At 36.8% G+C, this 20,518-nt stretch overlaps 1 protein-coding gene across 3 annotated transcripts in view; it reads right to left on the bottom strand.

Moving 5' to 3' along the window:
- Cntnap2 (contactin associated protein 2) overlaps positions 1-20,518 on the bottom strand; it is a 2,025,293-nt gene that overhangs the window by 1,138,388 nt on the left and 866,387 nt on the right. For 2 of the 3 annotated variants that reach the window (XM_010638580.2, XM_033764477.1), the window contains exons 5-6: positions 11,385-11,588; positions 7,036-7,220 (exon numbers count right to left, since the gene is read on the bottom strand). In XM_010638580.2, the coding sequence (XP_010636882.1) occupies positions 7,036-7,220; positions 11,385-11,588 (389 nt within the window). Of the gene's footprint in view, positions 1-7,035; positions 7,221-11,384; positions 11,589-17,599; positions 17,780-20,518 lie in introns of those variants that run through there. The other variant, XM_019209676.2, reaches the window with a different exon arrangement.

The raw sequence follows: 20,518 nt of genomic DNA on the forward strand, positions 1-20,518 counted from the left end.
TTAAAAACATTATAGGTCTTTCAAATGCTACCCTAACCCAAATACTACTTAGTGTGTTCCTTTAGATACTATTGTTTATAGAAGGAGCTAGTTTACTGTGTATCTTTGGTTAATTTACAGTGTTTTAACATCAAATACACATAATACAATATTATAATTAAAGTCTGGATTCCCAGAAATGACATTTCCTACTATTACTGTTTAGAAAATAAATGTAACTATTAATCATAATTATAATATCAAGATACAAAAACCAGATTTTAGTTCTGTACATTTTTCCCAATGTTCTCATCATCAATTATTCTTATATTTTTGAAAGTCAAAGCAATAGAAAAAGCATTTTAAAAACTCACAATTTCATATTTGAAACATAAAGTATCTTTATGTATAGGAGGGTCATATTCTATTACCTAGTCTTATGGCATTTAAAATGCTCAATTAGTTCTAGGGAAAAACATAATTATTGTTTATAAAATAATAATAAAAGTCAAACAAATTAGACAATATTAATCATGTATATGATATTTGACACAGAGTTCTGAGGTAAGGAAAGAATGAGAAAATTGAAAAAAAAATATAAAAAGATTAGGAAACTGCAGAAGCACAAACAGAATGTAATCTAAGATGGCAGAAATTCCAGAAAAATGTTTTCAAGTTCCCTTAACTGATCTTATCAGGTATTCATAATTGACCCCGATACCAATGATAATAGTCATTGATATTAAGCGGAGTGCTATACTTCCTGGTTTCAATTTGTTTTATCAATTTCTTCCAGACTTGATATTAATTAAATGTGTTTGATCACATGCATCACATTTTGAGTAATATCACTAAATAGTAATTTTAAGTTATTTCTCTGTGTACATAATTTCTTAATTTGGAGCTTCATTTTTCTTTCGGATGATTATTCAAATATCGTGTCTTTTTCCTGCTTTTGACAACTCTAGACACAGGGCCTACTGCATGGAAGGGGCCCTGCTGAAGCATAACAGGCTCAAGTAAATAGATTTCTAGCAATTAAATGGTTTCTGATCCCAGTTCCTTATGTAAATAGTCATATGATATTACATTGTTGCCTACTATTTCTAGTTACATATTCCCACTGGGAAAATTTAGTAGTTGGTACACAAATTTTTTGGACATTGTAATTATTGTAATTGTAAAAGGATGTTGAGTTTGTCAGATCAATAATGTTTTTGTGTCTCTTATGATAGTCTTCTTAATGATACTTTCATCCACTAACTTTGTCTCTAAATATATTACCGCATTAACGATTTTACTAGCCAGAAAGTATTTACAAAGTACAGCATAGATCACCAGATATTTCTAAGTGTGCTTTCTCTCATCCTGTTTAGGGAAAAAGTAATGCCTTGCAGCTGCATACATGGCTACCAATTCAACATAAAGCATTTATCAACCTCTTTGAAACTAGATTTTGTTTGCTAATATTTAAATGGAAGGTCTGTGTGTGTATCCAAAGACTGTCATTCAGGAGGAAGGAAGCAATCCCCTCCATGAGCTCTTCCTTTCTGCTAGCTGGAATGCACACTGATGTGACAGCTTTCTCTGAATTGTGGCACGGACAGAGAACCAGGAACTTGAAAGGGGACTGGCACAGAGCTACCATTTTAACTGTTACTGGCAAAAGGAGTCTAGATTCCTATGATATTAAAAAGGATAAACATGATCTGTTATAAGCCATATATATGCTTGTGTATGTATGCGTGTGTGTGTGTGTGTGTGTGTGTATACACACACGGCAATCATACATGAAATATACATTTATATTTATATTATAGGCTATTATCTACATTTTGTACTAGGAGAGTATGAATTATCTCAGTAAGGGTCCAAAAGCAATTTAAATCCAGACTTCAAGTCCTGTTTGGTCTTATGTGACTGATTTTCTCTGTAAGGCTATCCACCTTATGGTTCTGCTATGAGCCAGGGTTGGGGGGGACTCTGTAAGCAGAATTTATTGCAAAAGACAATGGTGTAATATGCAAAGGAGGTGTATCTTGGAAATTGAAGACCAGAGAAAGCCCAAGCCAAACACCAAATTATGTTCTGCCCTTTGGTTTCATTGGCTTGGAGGAGGAAAATGAAGCAAGTATTCATGTCACCATATTCATGCTAGGCAGCTATGGAGCCAGCAGCTTGATGGAAAATGGTGAATGAATCATTTCATTCCCTACAGAGGGGAGAGAATGAAATCAACTCTTAGGCCACTAAAACTTTCCATGTTAAATTACAGCAAAGGGGCCAAGATAAACTTGGTGCTTCTTTTATGATAACTATCTCTACTAATGGTGACAGGCCTCGTAATCTACCTTTAGCAATGTTGTACAGGAGCCTATTGATACTGGTTCATGATAAATGATTTTAAACAGAGTCATTGTGAGATTTAAAATAAAGAAAATACATTAAACAGAAAATTAGTATCCAGAACTTGAATGTACATTTACTATATTATATACTGTGGAGGTTATTTGCACTTTGTGTCTACATGATATGAGTATTATACAATGATGTGCTAATGGGTACTTCTTTCCAACCCAGTGCTCAGTACCGAAGGTGTTAGCAAGAAATCAACTATGGTGGATATTTATACTATGAAAATCAAATCATGCTATAAATCAGGGCATTCCTCCCCTTCAACCCTCTTTTAGGCATTTACCAGCCCATCCATGCCCTTGTCTCTGTGACCTTGGTCTTAGATCACTTCTGGATAAAATGGAACAGTGCAATCTCAGGGAAGTCAGACACCACACCTTCTGGTTTTATGAAAACAACAACAACCACCACCACAACAACAAAAACAACAAAATAGGTTTCTGATACTCTCAGCAGACTTCAAATACTTAGTGTGGATGTTATGTAATTGGTTCTATTTTAGGCCTGAAGCTAGTTCTCTTGCAGCCTCTGAAGTACGAGCCTAGTTGCTACACACACCCATCAAGGAGACAAGTTTGACAACACAGAGAGACTATTCTAACATGGTCCCCAGATTCCTTTAAAAAGGTTAACTAAAGGGAACCTCTTTTCTTTAAGATGGATGCATAAGAATAAAAAGGTAAGCTCAACCATTTCCAGTGCACCTCATGCCAATAACTGCACCATTTTAGAGGCTAGTTAGTTATCAGGCAGTAGCTTTGCAAAGAGAAAAAAAAAAGTATGCTTATCCTGTTTCCCCACAAATTTGAATTTCTGCATAGTATCTCTAACAGACATGTCCCGGCATTCTGTGTACAGCTGAGATTCCTGGTGTGATGTTACATATGGGGGGGTTCCCAGGGACACTCCGTGAAGAAAGTTCTGTGTGTCCATGAATATTCATAGCTTTCATAACAAACTCAATTGGGTCTATGACCCAAAGATTTTAATTCTATTTTTTTTGAAAATTAGAGCTTTGTTTGCCCAACGCTGATGTTTCAAGATTTCTCATCTCTTCTAGGATTCATTAATGGGAGATGAATAGTTCATCTTTAAATTCTCTCATTCATTGGGAGTCCAGTCACAAGAGCTAGGACATATTAACTTACAGAAGACAAAAAACCTCTAGGATTTTTTATTTTTATTTTATTTTATTTTTTGGTACCAGGGATCGAACTTGGGTCCTTGTGCTTGCGAGGCAGGTGGCAGAAACATTAAGCTAAATCCCCAGCCCAGATTTTTGATTTTTACATTTTTTCCGATAATCATCTTGCTTTGAAGATATTTGCTGGAGTCCAATTATTTAAAATCTCTGTCAGGGTTTACATAATATATTCCATTCCAAATTTTGATTTAGGAATATGGCAGGGACAAGGGGGAAAAAATGAGAATGAAGACCTGTCATGTAAAGGTACAAGATCCCAATGATGAATGCAACTGTACTGTATACCTAAAATGTACCAATAAACTCTATGAGAGGAAAAAGAAAAAAGAAAAAAAAGAATGTATATTTTATGTTACACAGAATTTAGAAATTACTTAAACATAAATAGAAAACAGAAAAAAAGCTAAAAATTCTGATTTCTCACTGTTTTAGAGGTAAGAACATGTCTACATCTGTAATCTCAGACCTGGGTAGCAAGGCACACAACACTGGAGGGTGTCACAGTATAAGTCACATTTTCAAAGGAGCCACAGTAGCAGTGGGCATCTTTTTGCATATTGTTAGAAACACAAGCTTGAGGGGGTTGCTATTGTAACATTGATCATGTTACATTCCTTCTAATGATTTTCTGTCTTTGTGAAACTGAGTTTGAGGTCATTCCTCTAGTAAAAAGTGAATGGCATAAAGAGTATCATATAAGGTCAAAAACATTAGAACACGTAAAGAAGGGAAGTATCAAGTTTGATTCTAAAATATGAAGTGTCCAGGAAAGGCACGCTTATTCTATTATCAAGTAATTACTATTATTTAAAAAATTTTAATGAAAAAAAGTTTTTTTTTCAAATGGCTACCAGATTATTGATGATAATTTTTAAATTATTGGGCCTAAGCCTATAAATGCTATGGAAAAATTATTAAGACTCTAAAGATTGCATAAACTCTGAAAGTTTGGAAACCTCTGGCTGAATAATATTCTTTTTTAAAAATTGTATTAATACACTGCTTTTGATAAAATCTAAATGGTATAACTGATAATGTGAAATAGGAAGAAAAGGGCTAAAGGTGTAGGGGAAGTGGGAAGGGTAGGGGAAAGGAAATAACAGAAAAGAAAAAATATGAGAAAAGATAAAATGGAAACAGTTTTTGTAAATAGGGAAGGGTGGAGGGTATGGGGAAAAAATGAGAACCAAAACCTATCATGTAAAGGTACAAGATCCCAATGACGAATGTAACTGTACTGTATACCTAAAAAGTACCAATAAAATCTTCATGTATATGTGAAAAAACAAAACAAAACAAAAATATACTGCTTTCGTACCTTTAGCATTTCCCTTATTTTCCTATTATAAACAAAATTATGATGCACAAATCCATAAAAATTATAACCCCTATATATGATTAACAGTTTTGATAGACAATTTAAATTCTTTCCCAAATAATTTATTAAGAAATCTAATATGCCCACTAGAATTTATGAGAATATGTGTGTATATCCTAATACATGTATATATGTAGCATGTGTGTATCTGAAATCTCGGATATCAGTTATTCTTAAATTGATAGCGGACACTTTTATAAATAATGAAAACCTATGATGTGTCATAATATAGAATAGCTTCTGCTGTCACTAACTGTAGTCTGTTTAGCTCAGAACTAAGAGGCACCAAAGGCACTAATTGCTGAATAAGGCATTTGGTCTTACACTGAGATAACAGGGCACATCAAGGTCTTGAGCTCTGGAGAGATTGAAGCCACCTGATTGTAAAAGTGTCAAGATATAAAGAACCCATTGCTAACGTTTGCTCCCCTGATTCTGAACATCCACCTTCCTACGGACTAGGATAGATAACTAGGCAAATCTTAAAAGTAAAGTCCCCAAAAGCAAAAAACTGTTACGTCTGGGTTGAAAGTTAACTCTCCTGTGACCATGATTTGAACTGTGAGAATGAAATGCAACCATCCAAATGAAGTCAAAGTTGTAAAACCCTACAAAAGGAGGAGTTGTAACCCAGTGCATCGATGATCTACGCACAGCTTATGTGCAATCAACCCTTATCAATAAGTAAATTTGTTATTTTACTTCCATTCTGCTGTCTCTCTGTGTGTCACTTACTGATTCCTTCTGTAACAAAATCTTTAGTTTTTGAAATGTAAAATGTGCCTTTTAATTCACATAAAAACTTTCAAAACATTCTGGGAGGAGCTACTTGGAGAGAATCAACTAAAAAAGAGGTAACTGGAAGAAAAAAAGAGACATACATCCTGATGCCAAAGTCAATCTAAAATAAGAGACTTGTAGATTAAATAAAACACAAGCACAGGACTTTATAAAACGATTATCCAGCTGACAAGGCTGAGTTAAAAAAAAAAAAACAGATTAAAAAAAAACAGATTAAAAAAAAAACAAATGTGCCACACACTCAAAACACACAGAATACATAAGGAATATAAAGCCCCTGACCTTTTCTGCCTTCATGCAAACAGAAGACACTGCAGCCTGGCAACAAATTTCAGTGTCACACATGCACAGGGGCGTGTCATAAGGAAGCCACTCCCTCCCCGACAGGCCACTGGCCACCAGTTTGCTTTGTTTTGTTTTCTCTGTGGCACTCTACAGCAGCTAACTGGAACCTCCAGCAATAAGAAGGTTAGAGACTGACGTCGCTGAAGATAGCTAGTGGAACAAATGAACCCCTCCTGCCCTTTAACTGCAACCAGCCTTGGATGGCACACACAAGGAATGGGAACTCCCGCATGCTGTGACCTGCTGTTTCCCAGAGTTGCAGTACTGTATTGGAAGATGCTATGGATCATAGAGAGGTAGGTGTAGTGGGAGGTGCCTCTTTCCTGGAAGGTGCTCTTAGAGAGGGTTATGGGATCCTAATCTTCCTCTCTGCCCCAAATTTAGGTGTGACCATTGGCTCTACACACTCTCCTGGGACAAGGTACCACCATCTGCGACCTTTACTAGCGGGCAAACCAGCAGGGCCACTTGATCTTGGATTTTGAACCTCAGTACTGTTAGCTAAATAACTATTTTTATGATGTTAGATGCCTCAGGTACTTCACTGTAGTAATACATACTTGACTAAGATGCACCTAGAACAATTTCAATTTCAATTTATTCTGAGCTCATAATAGCACTGTCCTTATAGCACAGTCTCTGTCTTCAAATTATTATTTTAGTATTGAGATTAGATTTTTAACATATATCAAATGCTCATGATTAAAATATCTAGAGATGAATAGTGATTTTTTTTTCATAAATTATGTTTTCATGATGTAAGTTCCTTTTTCTTTGAGAGAAGAAGAAAAAAATGGTACCAGTAAGTATACAATGAACAGCGACATCACAATACAGTCAGCGTGTGAAGCTGGCTCTGGATGCACAGCACATTGTACACGTGGCTGTTTGTGTGGGCTGTGGGTAACTGTACCTCATAGTCCAGGTCCAGGTAGTCGAATTCTCCATTGGTGCGGAAGTGCTGCAGGCTCCTGTCCAGAGTGAGGTTGATACTGCGGCCCTGGCGCTCCATGACCACAGAGTGCCAGTGGTGGTCATCCAATAGACTTCCGGTCATCACCGACGTGTGTCCATAGATGGGGCCAAGCTGGTTGCTTCCTGAGTCGTGGAAATAGAAGGAAACAAGACAATGACCACCCAGTCCACTCTGGGGAGCTGCAGATCTCCCAGTTGACACATGAGAACCTGATGTTCTCCTGGCTCTGTCCCTTGGAGTTAGGATGGGAGAACTAGGAGGTGCCTGAGCTTAAAACACTTTCATGTTCAAAGTGCAGAAAAGTAAAGATGAAAATGAAACATCTCCTGTCTTACAAGTAACTACAAAAACTTAGTTTTTTTTTCTGTGCCACAATTTTGATAAATTTTGGTGGTTCTTTAGGAAATCAGTGTCAAATGGACCTTGGAGTTAGAGGACCTGGTGAGGGTTGTAGGGATAAAGAACTGTAGGCAGGGAGAGATGAGGGGGACACCCCCCCCGACCTGCAAGGAGTAAGAGAAAAGAAAAAAATATGAGAAAATGAAAAAATGGAAATAAAGTATTTGTAAATAGGGAAGGGAGGAGAGGGTAAAGGGAGGAGGACAGAGATAAGGGGAAAAAATGAGAACCAAGACCTGTCATGTAAAGGTACAAGATCCCAATGATGAATGTAACTGTACTGTGTACCTAAAATGTACCAATAAACTCAATGAGAAAAAAAACAAAAAACAAAAATAACCAAAAAATGCTGATACACGGTGGAGGTTCGGAGCATGTGAAGACAGAGAGAATGAAAGGCGAACTAATTAGTCCGCCAAAGAAAGGCGGACTAATCTATGCACAAGGCCAGGACTTGTTTTATTGCAGTCAAGGCTAGAGGGAGAAGACTGCGCAGCTGGAAGACAATCTGCTCCATAGTCCGCGCTCCTCTCTGGAGATACCCGGGTGTTTGTGTTCCTGTGGCTGTCATGAATCCTGCGAGTCAGTAAAACTCCGGCAGTATACTGCTTTCTGGTGAAAAGGTGGGGAACCTTTCTGTAAGGTCATGTACCAGGTACTTGTTTCAGAAAGGTAATGTCACACAGCTACAGTAAACCATTTTATTTAAAAGTTACCCTGTGGGATTCATTTGGCAAGAAAATAAGTCTGAAAAAAATAAGCACCTTTAGATATTTTATAACTGCTGTGTGCGCGCGCACATGTGCTCATGAAAGCATATGTTTTACCGAAATATTTATATTTTGATTCTAATTCCTTTTCTTTAATCCCTCCCTCTTTCCTTCTACTGGACATAGCTTAAATTTTTTCCCAGGCAGCACAACATATACAGGTTCATTATTACCTGGAGAGAACATTATAAAGAATCAAAAAGTAAAATAAAATAAAAACTTTTGCTACCATTACAAATACTGTGGTCTATCTTCTTACAGGTGTTTCTCTACATATATTTAAATTATAAATACATATAATTAAAATGTGTGTACATTTCAAATTATCTCTATATAGAAAATTTAAAATGTATGTACAGTGGTACATACAGTTCATGAGCTACTTTCCAGAATTAAGTTTGTGAACCGAGATAATACTGGATAATTATGCATTTGAACATAAATATTTTATATGTGCCTAGATGTTTATATATTTACTATGAAGTCATTGATATATTATCTGTAGTTCATACTCCATAATTTTCACTTTATATAGTATCTTCCCATAAAACAAAATTAGCACATCCATTTTAAATACTCATGTATATTCTATACAGTTAACTTTTGCCCCCAATTTTTGACATTATAATTGATATTGGACATTGGATAGTGGTCAGTTCTAATTTTTTTCTTATGATTCCTGGACTAAATATATAGACTATTTTAAATGTTTAAAGATATACTGTCAAATTATTTTCCTAAGAATATTTTATTTACAGAGCAGTAAAAAATGCCTTTTATGTTATATACACAACACTGATATCTTCATTCTAAGACAAAAATTAGTATCTTTATTTTATTGTGCTTTTTAGATAGTATGATCATTTGGTGCTTATCAAATGTTTATGTATTTTTAAATGAGTTATCTTTTGCATCTAATACCTACATTTTCTCCTAATGCTTGGTATTATTATTATTATTATGAAGTATCAAAGTCTCCTAATAATGAGTGGCATTAACTTTACATATTTGAAATTTATATTTTCCTAAGTTTCATATGAATTTTGGTTATTTCATTGAAAAACATTTAGTGCTTAATGTAATTAAGTGATTCAGAGTTTTTGTGTGATTTTTTTTTTTTACAGAAGCTAGTATTTCTATCGTGTCAGATTTATATCCTGATAAATTCTACTTTGTACAGGATCTATGTGTAAAATAGTCATTACCTACATAAAACTAAAGTTGCATTTTTGATGTTATACTAAATTTCAAAGTAGTAAAAGTTAATATATCAGGTCCAAGCCATATTCAGACATGTCTGGACACACTAGTTGGTAACTGATTAGGAAATCAAATAGGCAGGGCTCCCTTTTGATGTTTTAATATTTCAGTTTTGTAGCTTTCTATTGTGATAATTTAGACATGTGAATTTTAGATATGTGTATATTTCAAAGTGTAAAATTTTTGCTGAATTATTTCATTACAACAAAAAAATTTAGAGAACATACAACCATGAAAAAAATCCTTATACAGATCCTAAATTTGTTAGCCAAGAGAGATCATTTCTTTGCATGAATTGTAATTTTGTATTCCAGTACCAATGCTGCAGAGCTTTTGATTAGCTTTAAGTGAATCTTAGCTCCGTTATTAACATACGTACATGTATCCACACTGGCTACTTAAAAGCCATAAAACTCCAAACAGTAACTCCTTTGAGTCACCTCTTTCTCTGGCCAGTATTTCCCTTCACTGCTTCTCTCATTTGTATTTTGACTATGTTGATTTCCACAATCTTTCTCCCTTTCTTTACCCATGAAAGAAGTCAATAAAACAGGCTTTTCTAATATTCCATGAAGAGTAAATCAACACTACCCTCCATGTCACTAAAGCCCATATTCACTTCCTATCTTCGCTTCCTATGTCATCTTAGATGAATTGAACAGCATCAGTCACTTCTTTACTTTCCTTGGTCTCTGTGATTCTACACAGTCTTTATTTCTTCACTCTCACTATCCATTTCTTCTTGGTGCCTATGCAAGTACTCTTTTTAGCCCATACACACAATTCTATAAAAGAAACTCCTATTGAGACATGCCACAGGCAAGTCAAACGCTCTGTGTTCAAACAGATCGAAGTTCCTTCTAAAGTTTTTCTATTTCTGCAAATGACACTAACATCCATTTTGTGCTCAAGCCCAAATTTTAGGAATCATTCTTTGTTTCTACTCTTTTCATGTCATCTCCAATTCACCACAAGTCATGCTGAATTTACCAGTAAAGTGATCTCCCTAATAGACACATTTCTCTGCATCTTCACTGAGAACCACCTCACTGAGAACTTCTGTCTCCTGATCTACAGGAGTCTTGCTTTGGTTCTCATGCGGACACAAGCAATTCTTCTTAAAGAAGTCTTCGTCCACTTTTAAAATTAAGATCACCTTATAGTTTAAGTCCCCCCTGGAACCATCACTTCTCAAAATGAGATGTCAACCCTTTAGCAAGCCTGCAGTATCTCAGGATTTAAACAATTTCCACCACTTTGATTGCATCTTTGATCCCAATTACACATCTCTCCACCCCAGCCTTCTTTCTGGTCCCTCAGCATGCAAGCATGGGTGCCTTCCAGGGGAATCCTATTCCCCTTCATGATTTTAGGCTTTCATTGATTAATTGATCTTCACTTAGTTTTAAGCTTGAACACTGCTTTTTCTCTTCATAGACTTTTCACATTACTACACTGCTTTGGAAAGGGGTGTGTTAAACTATGTCCATAGTCTTATTAACCTACTTAACTGATTTCATCTCAGTTATTATTTGAAATTATTAATTTCAAAACTCTAATAAAATCTAATATATAATCTAACTCCTGCACTAGTTTATAAGTTTCACGAGCTGAAGGACCTTGCCTATCTGTTCCGTGATGCATGCTACAGACTTGTATAGTTGCATATGACAAGTGCTTAACAAATATTTGTGAAGAAAATTATGTATGAGTATATAACAGCTTCCAAGGGCTAAGAAGGAATGGACAGTGTAAGATGACTCCTATCATTTACATTCTGAAGGACTAAGTAACTTAATGTTTTTCTAGTGTGAATACTAATAATTCGAAAGCATGATGCCGAGAGATAGAACCAACCTAGGTTTAAACTGAGGACCAGCTTGGCTTTTTGCAGTTCCAACGTGATGTAATCCCCTTGCTGACCCTCTCCATGGAGGATCACCCCTTCACTTTCCGATGTTTTAAATTTCAGGGCAATGACATCTTTCAGGGTTTTCATCTTCTTGTTTCTGAATCTATATGGTAACACAACATGGCCATCAAAGTTGATAACATCAGCCCCTAAAACAGAAGAAATAAACACCATTTAGTCATTATATATTCCCACCCACTCCAATGGATATATGCACAGAATATGTGAGAATTAATGATGTTTTTCCTGAGAAACCTTAAATTCCTGGATTCTTGTGCTATTTTGTTTGTTGACTGTGTCTTAAAGTAGACTTTATAGGGATTGTTAGTAATGAATGCTCATAAAGCCCTCTTTCAACATAACATTTCACTATAATATTACTGTTAACATACTTCAAATTTTAACTTGGGAATCTAAAATTCAGACCAAACAAAAGTAAACTTGTTTTTTATAAGATTTGATATTTCTTTCCTAAGTAAGCTATTGCTTCATGATTTACAAATGTACATTTTAAACTCAAAATTTTCCCTTTTTTTTAAATGAGTGTAGTAGCCCATGCCTGTAATTCCAGCATTCTGGAAGGCTGAGGAAGGATGATTGCAAGTTCAAGGCCAGTTTGCACAACTTAAGTGACTTTCAGGACCCTTCCTCAAAATAAAAAAAATAAAGGACTGGGGATATAGCTAAAAGGAGGGCCCTAGGTTCAATTCCTAGTACTGAAAAAAGGATGGACTTGGAATGGAGTGTTGGGTGGTATACTCATTCTTCCAATGGTCTTCATGTACCACTACATTTTTAGTAACTTTTTATAATATTCAACATGTGCAACTAATGAGATGTACTGTAATATTTGCTCTTAGGCAACGTCTCTGTCTCAGATCCCTCATTACCTCCTTGTATGTGGACTGCAGAATGTTTTTGATTTCCAAAGAACCACAGCTCCTCATTACCCATACTAAGTTAGAAGAAACTATATAGCCATATCATGACCCAGCAGTTCTAATTTGAATTTTGAAGATAAAATTAAAATAATGGTAGCGTACAAACTCTTTAGAAGTATGGACAATTTTGTGAACATTCTCAGAAATAGATAAATGTGTGGATTAATCTCATCGCTGCACCAAATTCACAACAAAAATAACAAATGAGATGATGATATTTATTATGCACTGTGGGCCCATAGATTCCCAACTCATGGGATGGTTCACAGGGGACTTATAATTATTCAGATCAAATATTTATGCAAAATAAGCTTAGTGACCATTATTAGAGATGTATCATTAAAACATCAGAATTCCATTTCTGTCATCTTTTAATTTTTAAATCATAGAAAACCTAGTCAAACTGCACAGCTCTAATTACTTTAGAATTTTAAGGCTGGAAAAAAATAACAGTCTCTAGGTTGTGTGCGAGGTCTGGCTAAAAAACTCTACAGGGAGACACTGAAGAAAAATAATAGCAAGTTTAAGGCTTGTCAGAGAAATATTTTCTCATTTCATGTCCTGGTTCTCTGGTATTTGTTTACTTCAGTCACCAAAGAGAGCGCTTTGGTTTGCCTGGTAAGTAGAGCATTCCACCAGCCAACTCTCTAGGATGGTGGCAGTGGAGGTACAGGGCTCTCACTGCTACCTCCAGTCTGCCCTGGGCACTAGTGGACCTCCTAAACTTCTGAGCTTTTGCTCTTAATTCTACAAAGTGTACTGCTGGGAATGCAGTTATTTCCTCCATTACCTTAGATCCACGCTTTCCTTTCATTTTAGTAATGGCTTTCACAAGCTTTAAAATATTTATCCAACTATCTCAAATATGAATGCTTTTAAATGATACATTGAACACTGTTGCATTATACAGCAACAAGTTCAGAATGAAAAACTTAACTTTAAATTTTCCAGTTTTCCTATAATCAGGTCTTTACTATATACAAAGTCTTCCTTAATCAACAGACTTTGGAGACAATGAATCACAGAGGTTTATTTTAATACAGGTGTGGTGGGGGGATCCAGCATTACATTTTGGCTTCTGCTAATACTGCAAAGCCAATTAGACTTTAGCTTAATCATCTGTGCAGTCATAGCTGAATTCCAATGGCAATATCTTTATCATCCATGATAGATAAAGGAAAGAGAAAATGGAATCTAATTTTCAGAGGCTATGTTGCATTTATAATCCAGCTGTTGGTAGAAAATCCTTTTTGTTTTGAAAAGTGAATAAACAAAAAGCAGAAGGGAGTCAATTCTGACCTCTGGAAAGTAATTTGCCATCAAGTTCGGATCAGTGACAGTTCAGTAATAGACACATCATTATTTTATACACCTTCAGTATATATTAATTGACATAAAATATTTCTCTCTCAGGAAGTAAATGTTCCTGAAGCTCAGATAGAGAAATCACCGCTCTTGTATTTTCTCCTAAATAAAAACCTGCATTCAATTCACAGTACAGAATAGAGATTTATGCAAATACCGATGCCTTTCCACCTAACTTCAGGGTGAAGGAAAAATGTGACAGCAAGGATGAGTACAGCTTATTTTTTCAGACACTCCTAAGATATTAATACTAACTTGAAGGAAAGCTATTTATTGGACCACATCTCATATTACCGGAGGTTAAGTCTTCAGTGGATGACTGGAAAATTGACAAAACCCTCTGCAAACCAGATTCCACCATCGCAAAATCAAAACTGTTCTTCTATAAATGTTAAACAATTAAAAAAAATGCCAGCATTTCTGTGTATATGAGCTCAAGCTGGATTGAGAACTACAAAATTCCTAAACATTTATATTATGTAATTTACCCTTAAGCACAAACTATACATTTTTAAGAGCATCTAGGATATTGTACAATAATGCAAATAACACCCATCAGAGGTTAGTTCTACTTTTGACAAAACTACATTAAAATTTCAATTAACATCTAATAATATGTTGAGCTTATTCTAGGACAAGCCACTCCCCCAATTATCTTGATTACATATCACTCCCTTAAATTTCCTATGCAGATATTAAATATGGGTGGTTGAAATATTCAAGCAGTATGAAGAACAATAATGGTTAGTCAAAAAAATGAATGCAAAATCAGTGTTTCAACAGTTTTGTTTCTAACAATAGCTCAAAGAGCTGGAACTAAGCCTAGTTTATCCAGTCATCATGTAGAGGAAGCATTTTACTTTTAAAAAATTTTATTCTTGGTCTTTTCCTTATGAATATATATATATATTTTGACATAGTATTTATCATGTAAGATTTAAATGTTAAAATATTTTAACAAAAATATATATCTATTGTTAAAAATAAATGCAGAAAAATTGAAAGAATGTGAATCTCAATCACAGGCGTTTATTCAAACTAATGAGCAAAGGTTGGTACACTTAGAGATTTACCTACCAATTCATTTTTTAAATATGTGGAACAATTTATACATTATTTTATATATGGATATATAATATTGTTTTCATGTTACATGCATTTAATGATACATGCATACATATATGTACATGCATATATTGTACACACATATAAAATGGTGGAAGTGCAGACTGGTGTGACCACTGTGGAAATCAATATGGAGATACCTTGAACAACTAGGATTAGAGGTCCCATTTGACCCAGCCATCCCTCTGCTGGGTATCTTTCCAAAATAATTCCAATTAAAAACATCATACCACAGTGATATATGCACCCACATTTTTAGGGGCACAGTTTGTAATAGCTAAAACTTGGAAACAGTCCAATTGCCTATCAACTGGAAATTGTATAAAGATGTGATTTTTTTTTTTTGGTTTTTTGAGACAGGGTCTCACTATGTAGTGGAGAGTGACCTGGAACTCACTATGTAGTACAGACTGGTCTCAAACTCACAGCAATCCTCCTGCCTCAGCCTCCCAAGTGCTGGGATTACAGGCATGCGCCACCATGCTGGCTTTTAAGATGTGATTTTTAAAAATAAAATAGAGTACTACTCAGCCATAAAGAATGAGAAACTAGAGACATTTATAGCTAAGTGGATGCACATACTCTTAAGTGAAATTAGTAAGACACGTGTAAATACCAACAGTTTCTCTGTTATGAAAATGTAAACATGTAAATAAGGATAAAATGTGTAATTGATACTGTGTAATAGGAAGATGTCTAAAAGAGTAGGGGAAGTGGGAGGGGTAGGGGAAAGGAAAGAAGGCAAATAAAAATATGTGCAAAGGATAAACATGGAAACAATGTCTTTATAAACAAGGAAGGGTGGAGGGCTGGGTATTGTTTCGTCTGAGAGTGGATCAGGGTTCAGGGGGGAATGTACTGGGAGGGCAAGGCGGGGGAATCACCAAGCAGACTCCAGGGAAGTTTGTGGAACACTTTCACTTTATTCAGCAAATGCACAGGCTTATGAGGGGTAAGGCAGGGATGGGGCCAGGGTGGCACTATTTGATTACTACTGGATAGGGTAAGGCAGGGGTAGAGCCACGGTGGGAGTCAGGATATTTGGCACATTGTTATTGGCTACATACTAGTTTTTGGATTGTATGCTTTAGGGGCTGAGGCAAATGGAGTCACGACTTTAGAGGTTGTTGAAAGGGACAGTTTATCTGTCTAAGACCAGATCTCTACACACCCGAGCGGGTGGATTACTCCAGCCCTAAGAGGCCTCGGAGTTTTCTCAGGAGAGATGGGTGCGGTGCTTCTGACTCAGCCAGACTTTAACCTGATCCTCAATTGCCCCTTCTGTCTTTGACTCCAAAGCCTCAGCCAAAAAGGACCACATTTTTATGATTTTGTTACTGGCACGTCTGATCTTTAAAATAAATAACAATAACAATATGCCAAACAAGGTTAATATATATGGGGATCCCAGTATCAGTCCACATATACAACTACTCAAATTATTCCATCCAGCCTGAATTTTTGACCAAATGGTATCCCACACATTATTTAAAGTTATAATATCTAACACCTGGGTATTAATTCCTCCCAAACCAAGTTTAATTGGATTTGTAAATTGAGTACGGCTGTGCGGACATCTTGAACTAGAAGGGTGGTCTTTTTGAAGACTTGGGTGGTGTTGTTAGCAGGTTGACCTCTGCTGTTGCCACTTGATTTTGTGAGGTGACTGTTGCCCTTGGTGTGGCAGAAATAGCTGCCACCATGGAAACAATGACAGCAATAAGGGTGGAAATTTCAAAATCTTTCTTACTGTGGGATGAAGCATAAGACTAAAGAGAGGATCTGAATTTTGTCATTCCATATGTAGATCAACGAGGACCCAGACGGCCGGGGGTGTTCTAGCAAAATATAAACTCCAAGTTTCTAAATGATTAAACAAAGGATCAATAAAAAGGGTAAAACGTACATAAAAGGGGAAGGCAGAACAAGAGACAGGGGGATTAGGTACTTGAACATTTGTTCAGGAAGAAGTAGAGATCTAAGGCTCTGCCACAAGAACGCTGTTCCTGGGCATGCAGCCCCACCCCCACCCCTGGGACTGCTTAAGCGCCAGCAGGCCGGGGAGCAGCCAGCCCCCGCGGCCCTACGCCAGGGACCGTGCAGCCCCCATCTCGTCAGCCTTGACCTCCGCGCTCACAGCCCTCTCGGCCACACTGGGCCCTAATGCACCCCGGGGAGCAGGATCCACGGTGGGAGGCAGGGACAGCAGAGGCCAGGGAAGACAAAAGGACCTTGGGCCACCGCACAGCTATCGGGCTCGGCTCCTGACCAGGCTCCCCTCCCGGCTCAGCAGGCTCCGGCGCCCTGCAGATCTTTTGCTCTGAAACTTTCCTGGAGCTCTCAGCTGCACGGACTGGGATTTGGAGGAGGAAGCTGGGCAACCCGGAGGCCCAGGACCCCGAAGCTAAGCTATGGCCCAATCAAAGGATCGTTTCTCCTCATAAAACAAGTAAGATGGCGGCACACATGGTGGAGGCAGCCATCTTGGACGGGAAAAGGTAGGCTCTTCCCGAGGACCATTATTCCAGTGACGAGGGGTTTGACAGGAAGTGAGCAACCAGCTGGGGAAGAGACAGCCGCCCGTGCCTTTAGAGCACTCCGAACCCTACACTCGCCTGAGTTTGGGCTGGAAATGCCTCGGATACCTTTACAGCATGAGAACCCTTTACTAAGGAGGCCTGTAACGGCCATTCTTAAATCATGAGATTACCCATAATAAGGATCCTTACCCAAAACTTCAATCTTTACCCAATATACGCGAGTCCCTTGTTCCGGTGCCAGTTGTTATTTCGTCCATGAGCCCGTTTGCGGAACAGGGTTCAGGGGGCCTGGACTCGGAGGGCAACGTGGAGGAAGCACCACACAGACACCAGAGAGGCTTCTGGAACACTTCCGTTTTAGTCAGCAAATGCACAGGCTTATATAGGGTAAGGTGGGGGTGGAGCCAGGGTGGTGCTATTGGATCGCTATTGGATAGGGTAAGGCAGGGGTGGAGCCAAGGTGGAGTCAGGATATTTGGCACATCCTTATTGGCCACATGTTAGTTTTTGGATTGTATGCTTTAGGGGCTGAGGCAATGGAGCCAGGACTTTAGAGGTTTTTGAAAGGAACAGTTTATCTGTCTAAAGTCAGATCTCTACACACCCGAGGAGACGGATTATTCCAGCCCTAAAAGACCTCGGAGTTTTCTCACTAGAGATGGGTGCGGCACTCCTAACTCAGCCAGACTTTAACCTGATCCTCAGATGGGGATGGGTAAAAAGGAGAACCAAGACCTGTCATGTAAAGGTACAAGATCCCAATGATGAATGTAACTGTACTGTGTATCTAAAAAGTACCAATCAACTTAATTTAAAAATAAATAAAATTTATAGAGTATTTCATATATGAATATTATATATGTAATTATACATGTGTTCTTGTATATATTTTATATCTAAAGACCTAAAGATATATATTTAACATAATTAATGCAAGACTTTTAAATATATTTCTGAAAATAAAGTTTAAAAATGCAAGGTGGAATTTTCCTATTTTGGCAAATTTTACATGAATGCAAATCTACACATTCTTTTTTCTGAAGTCAGTTGTAGATATTAGGTCATTTGACTATGTTTTATAAAATAGTGTGACTGCCAACTTCATTCTTTTTGTATTATTTTTCTGTTTTATTTTTTCAGAGCTCTCACTTCCACCTGGCATATTACAGTATTCATATATTTACAGCATGTCTCCTCTGAGAATGAAGGAACACAACAGAGATTTTGTTTTGTTTGTTTTGAAATCAAGAAGGTAAAACAATGCCTGAAAAATAGTGTTTATTAAATATATGTTGGATGATTGAATGTTGTCATTGAATGTTGCCAATAGATTTGGTTAAAGTGCAATAAACACTATTACTTTATATGTTTACTTTAAAAGTTAGACACTAGATTGGAAGAATTTTGTAAAATCATTCTGATCTCTCTTGGTGTCACAGCTACAAACATATGTAAGATTTCAATTATCAGGAAAAACTGTTAATGTGAGAGAGCATTTTCAAAGATGTAGTAGTAGCAAAGAATTCACTCTGTTATTTTTATTGACTTGGGTCTGGAAATGACAAACTCAGATAGAATCTGTCTCATTCAATCTATATGTGTATGCTTGATTCTTTTCTTCTAAGTCACTGTCTTTCTTTACTTTCAATGTATTTGTGGTTTAAACCTAAGTAAATAAAATATTATTTTAATAGATCTCCTTAAAATGATCTAGAGAGAGACTGAAAAATTATCTCTCCTTTGGAAACCATGAGATGACACAGAAAAAACCTCAAAGCATTGTTCATGAAGAACAGCATCTCCATTGTGTACAATATTTTTCCTTAATATATGCTGCCTTGCCATGACATGCTTGATCTCATGTAAACAGCAACAATATAAGAGAAGTCTGCTTGTATTTCTCCATAAAAGACAGGCTCCAATATTCAACTGTGTGCACATGGATCCTCAAGAGTATTCCATAGACTTACCCACTCTACTTGTCCAGTGCACAGTCCTTTCTTTAGGCCTCATTACTCTTGCTCTCTTGCCGAATATCCAGTCACTCAAGTTGGAAATCTGGGACTTTTCTGAGCTCCTTTTTCTTGCCACCTTACATTCAACCAACCTGGGAAATGATGCACTACTCTATTTTTCAAACCTATGGCTTAGGCACTACCGCCTGGCTGACATCGCTGCTCATGCTTTTGATTGTTTTAAGATCCTTGAATGAGTAATCCCATCCTAAGAGATCTGATTTTTCTTTACATCTGTCTATTCTCTACACAGGAGCTAGAAATATCTGAAATGAACTCATTTGCTGAGAAAATTATAATCCAGTCTCTGCAGTGCAGCCTACAACACCTTCAATGATAATAGCTTGTGCCTTCCCCCTTGGACTCACTGTTTAGCACCATCTTCCTCTTCATGTGCTAATGATGGGAAGCTAAAAGTATCCTGCTGACTTTGCCTCATGTCTGTCCCTGTGAACTTCCATGTTTTCTTCATCTGGCTTAGGTCTTAAGAAATGCTTACTTACCAGAAAGCCTTTATGTGTAAATTATCCTCTGCCTACTGCCCCACAGCACCTTCCGTGTCTGTACCACAACACTCTCCTGGTGGTACTGCCATTCTCTGTATGCATCCAATTTCCTCTGTGGACTCTAAGATAGAGACCTTGGGTTGTTCCACTTAGCATTCTTTGCACACTAAACCCTGCTCAAATTGAGCTAAACATAATGTGTGCTGAGAATAACAAGACAAAACAAGAATTGTACTGTGTTCTTGTTTCCCTTCAAAACTATACCTGGAGCTTCACAATTTACTTTCTAAGAGTACAGATTTATACATTATTTAATGGTATGCATTTATCTGAATATTTTAACTGTAGGTTTTTTGGTATAGATAGCATAAAACATAAAATCCTGCTCCTTATGCTGGAGTTATTTGTTTATAAGTCAAAGGCACATATATTGAATTCCTATGTGAGTTTAAATATATATATTTGATTTCATTAAAAGCCTTGATGCTTTTGTGGTACTGAACTTATCATACTATTGGATAAAACTGTGACTGTAAATATTCATCTAAGAATCCTTCAATCACTATAACTACATCTAATAAACTCTG

This window comes from Fukomys damarensis, unplaced genomic scaffold (genome assembly GCF_012274545.1).
Source record: "Fukomys damarensis isolate Sample0158 unplaced genomic scaffold, DMR_v1.0_HiC HiC_scaffold_16, whole genome shotgun sequence".
NCBI classification, from domain to species: Eukaryota; Metazoa; Chordata; class Mammalia; order Rodentia; family Bathyergidae; genus Fukomys; species Fukomys damarensis.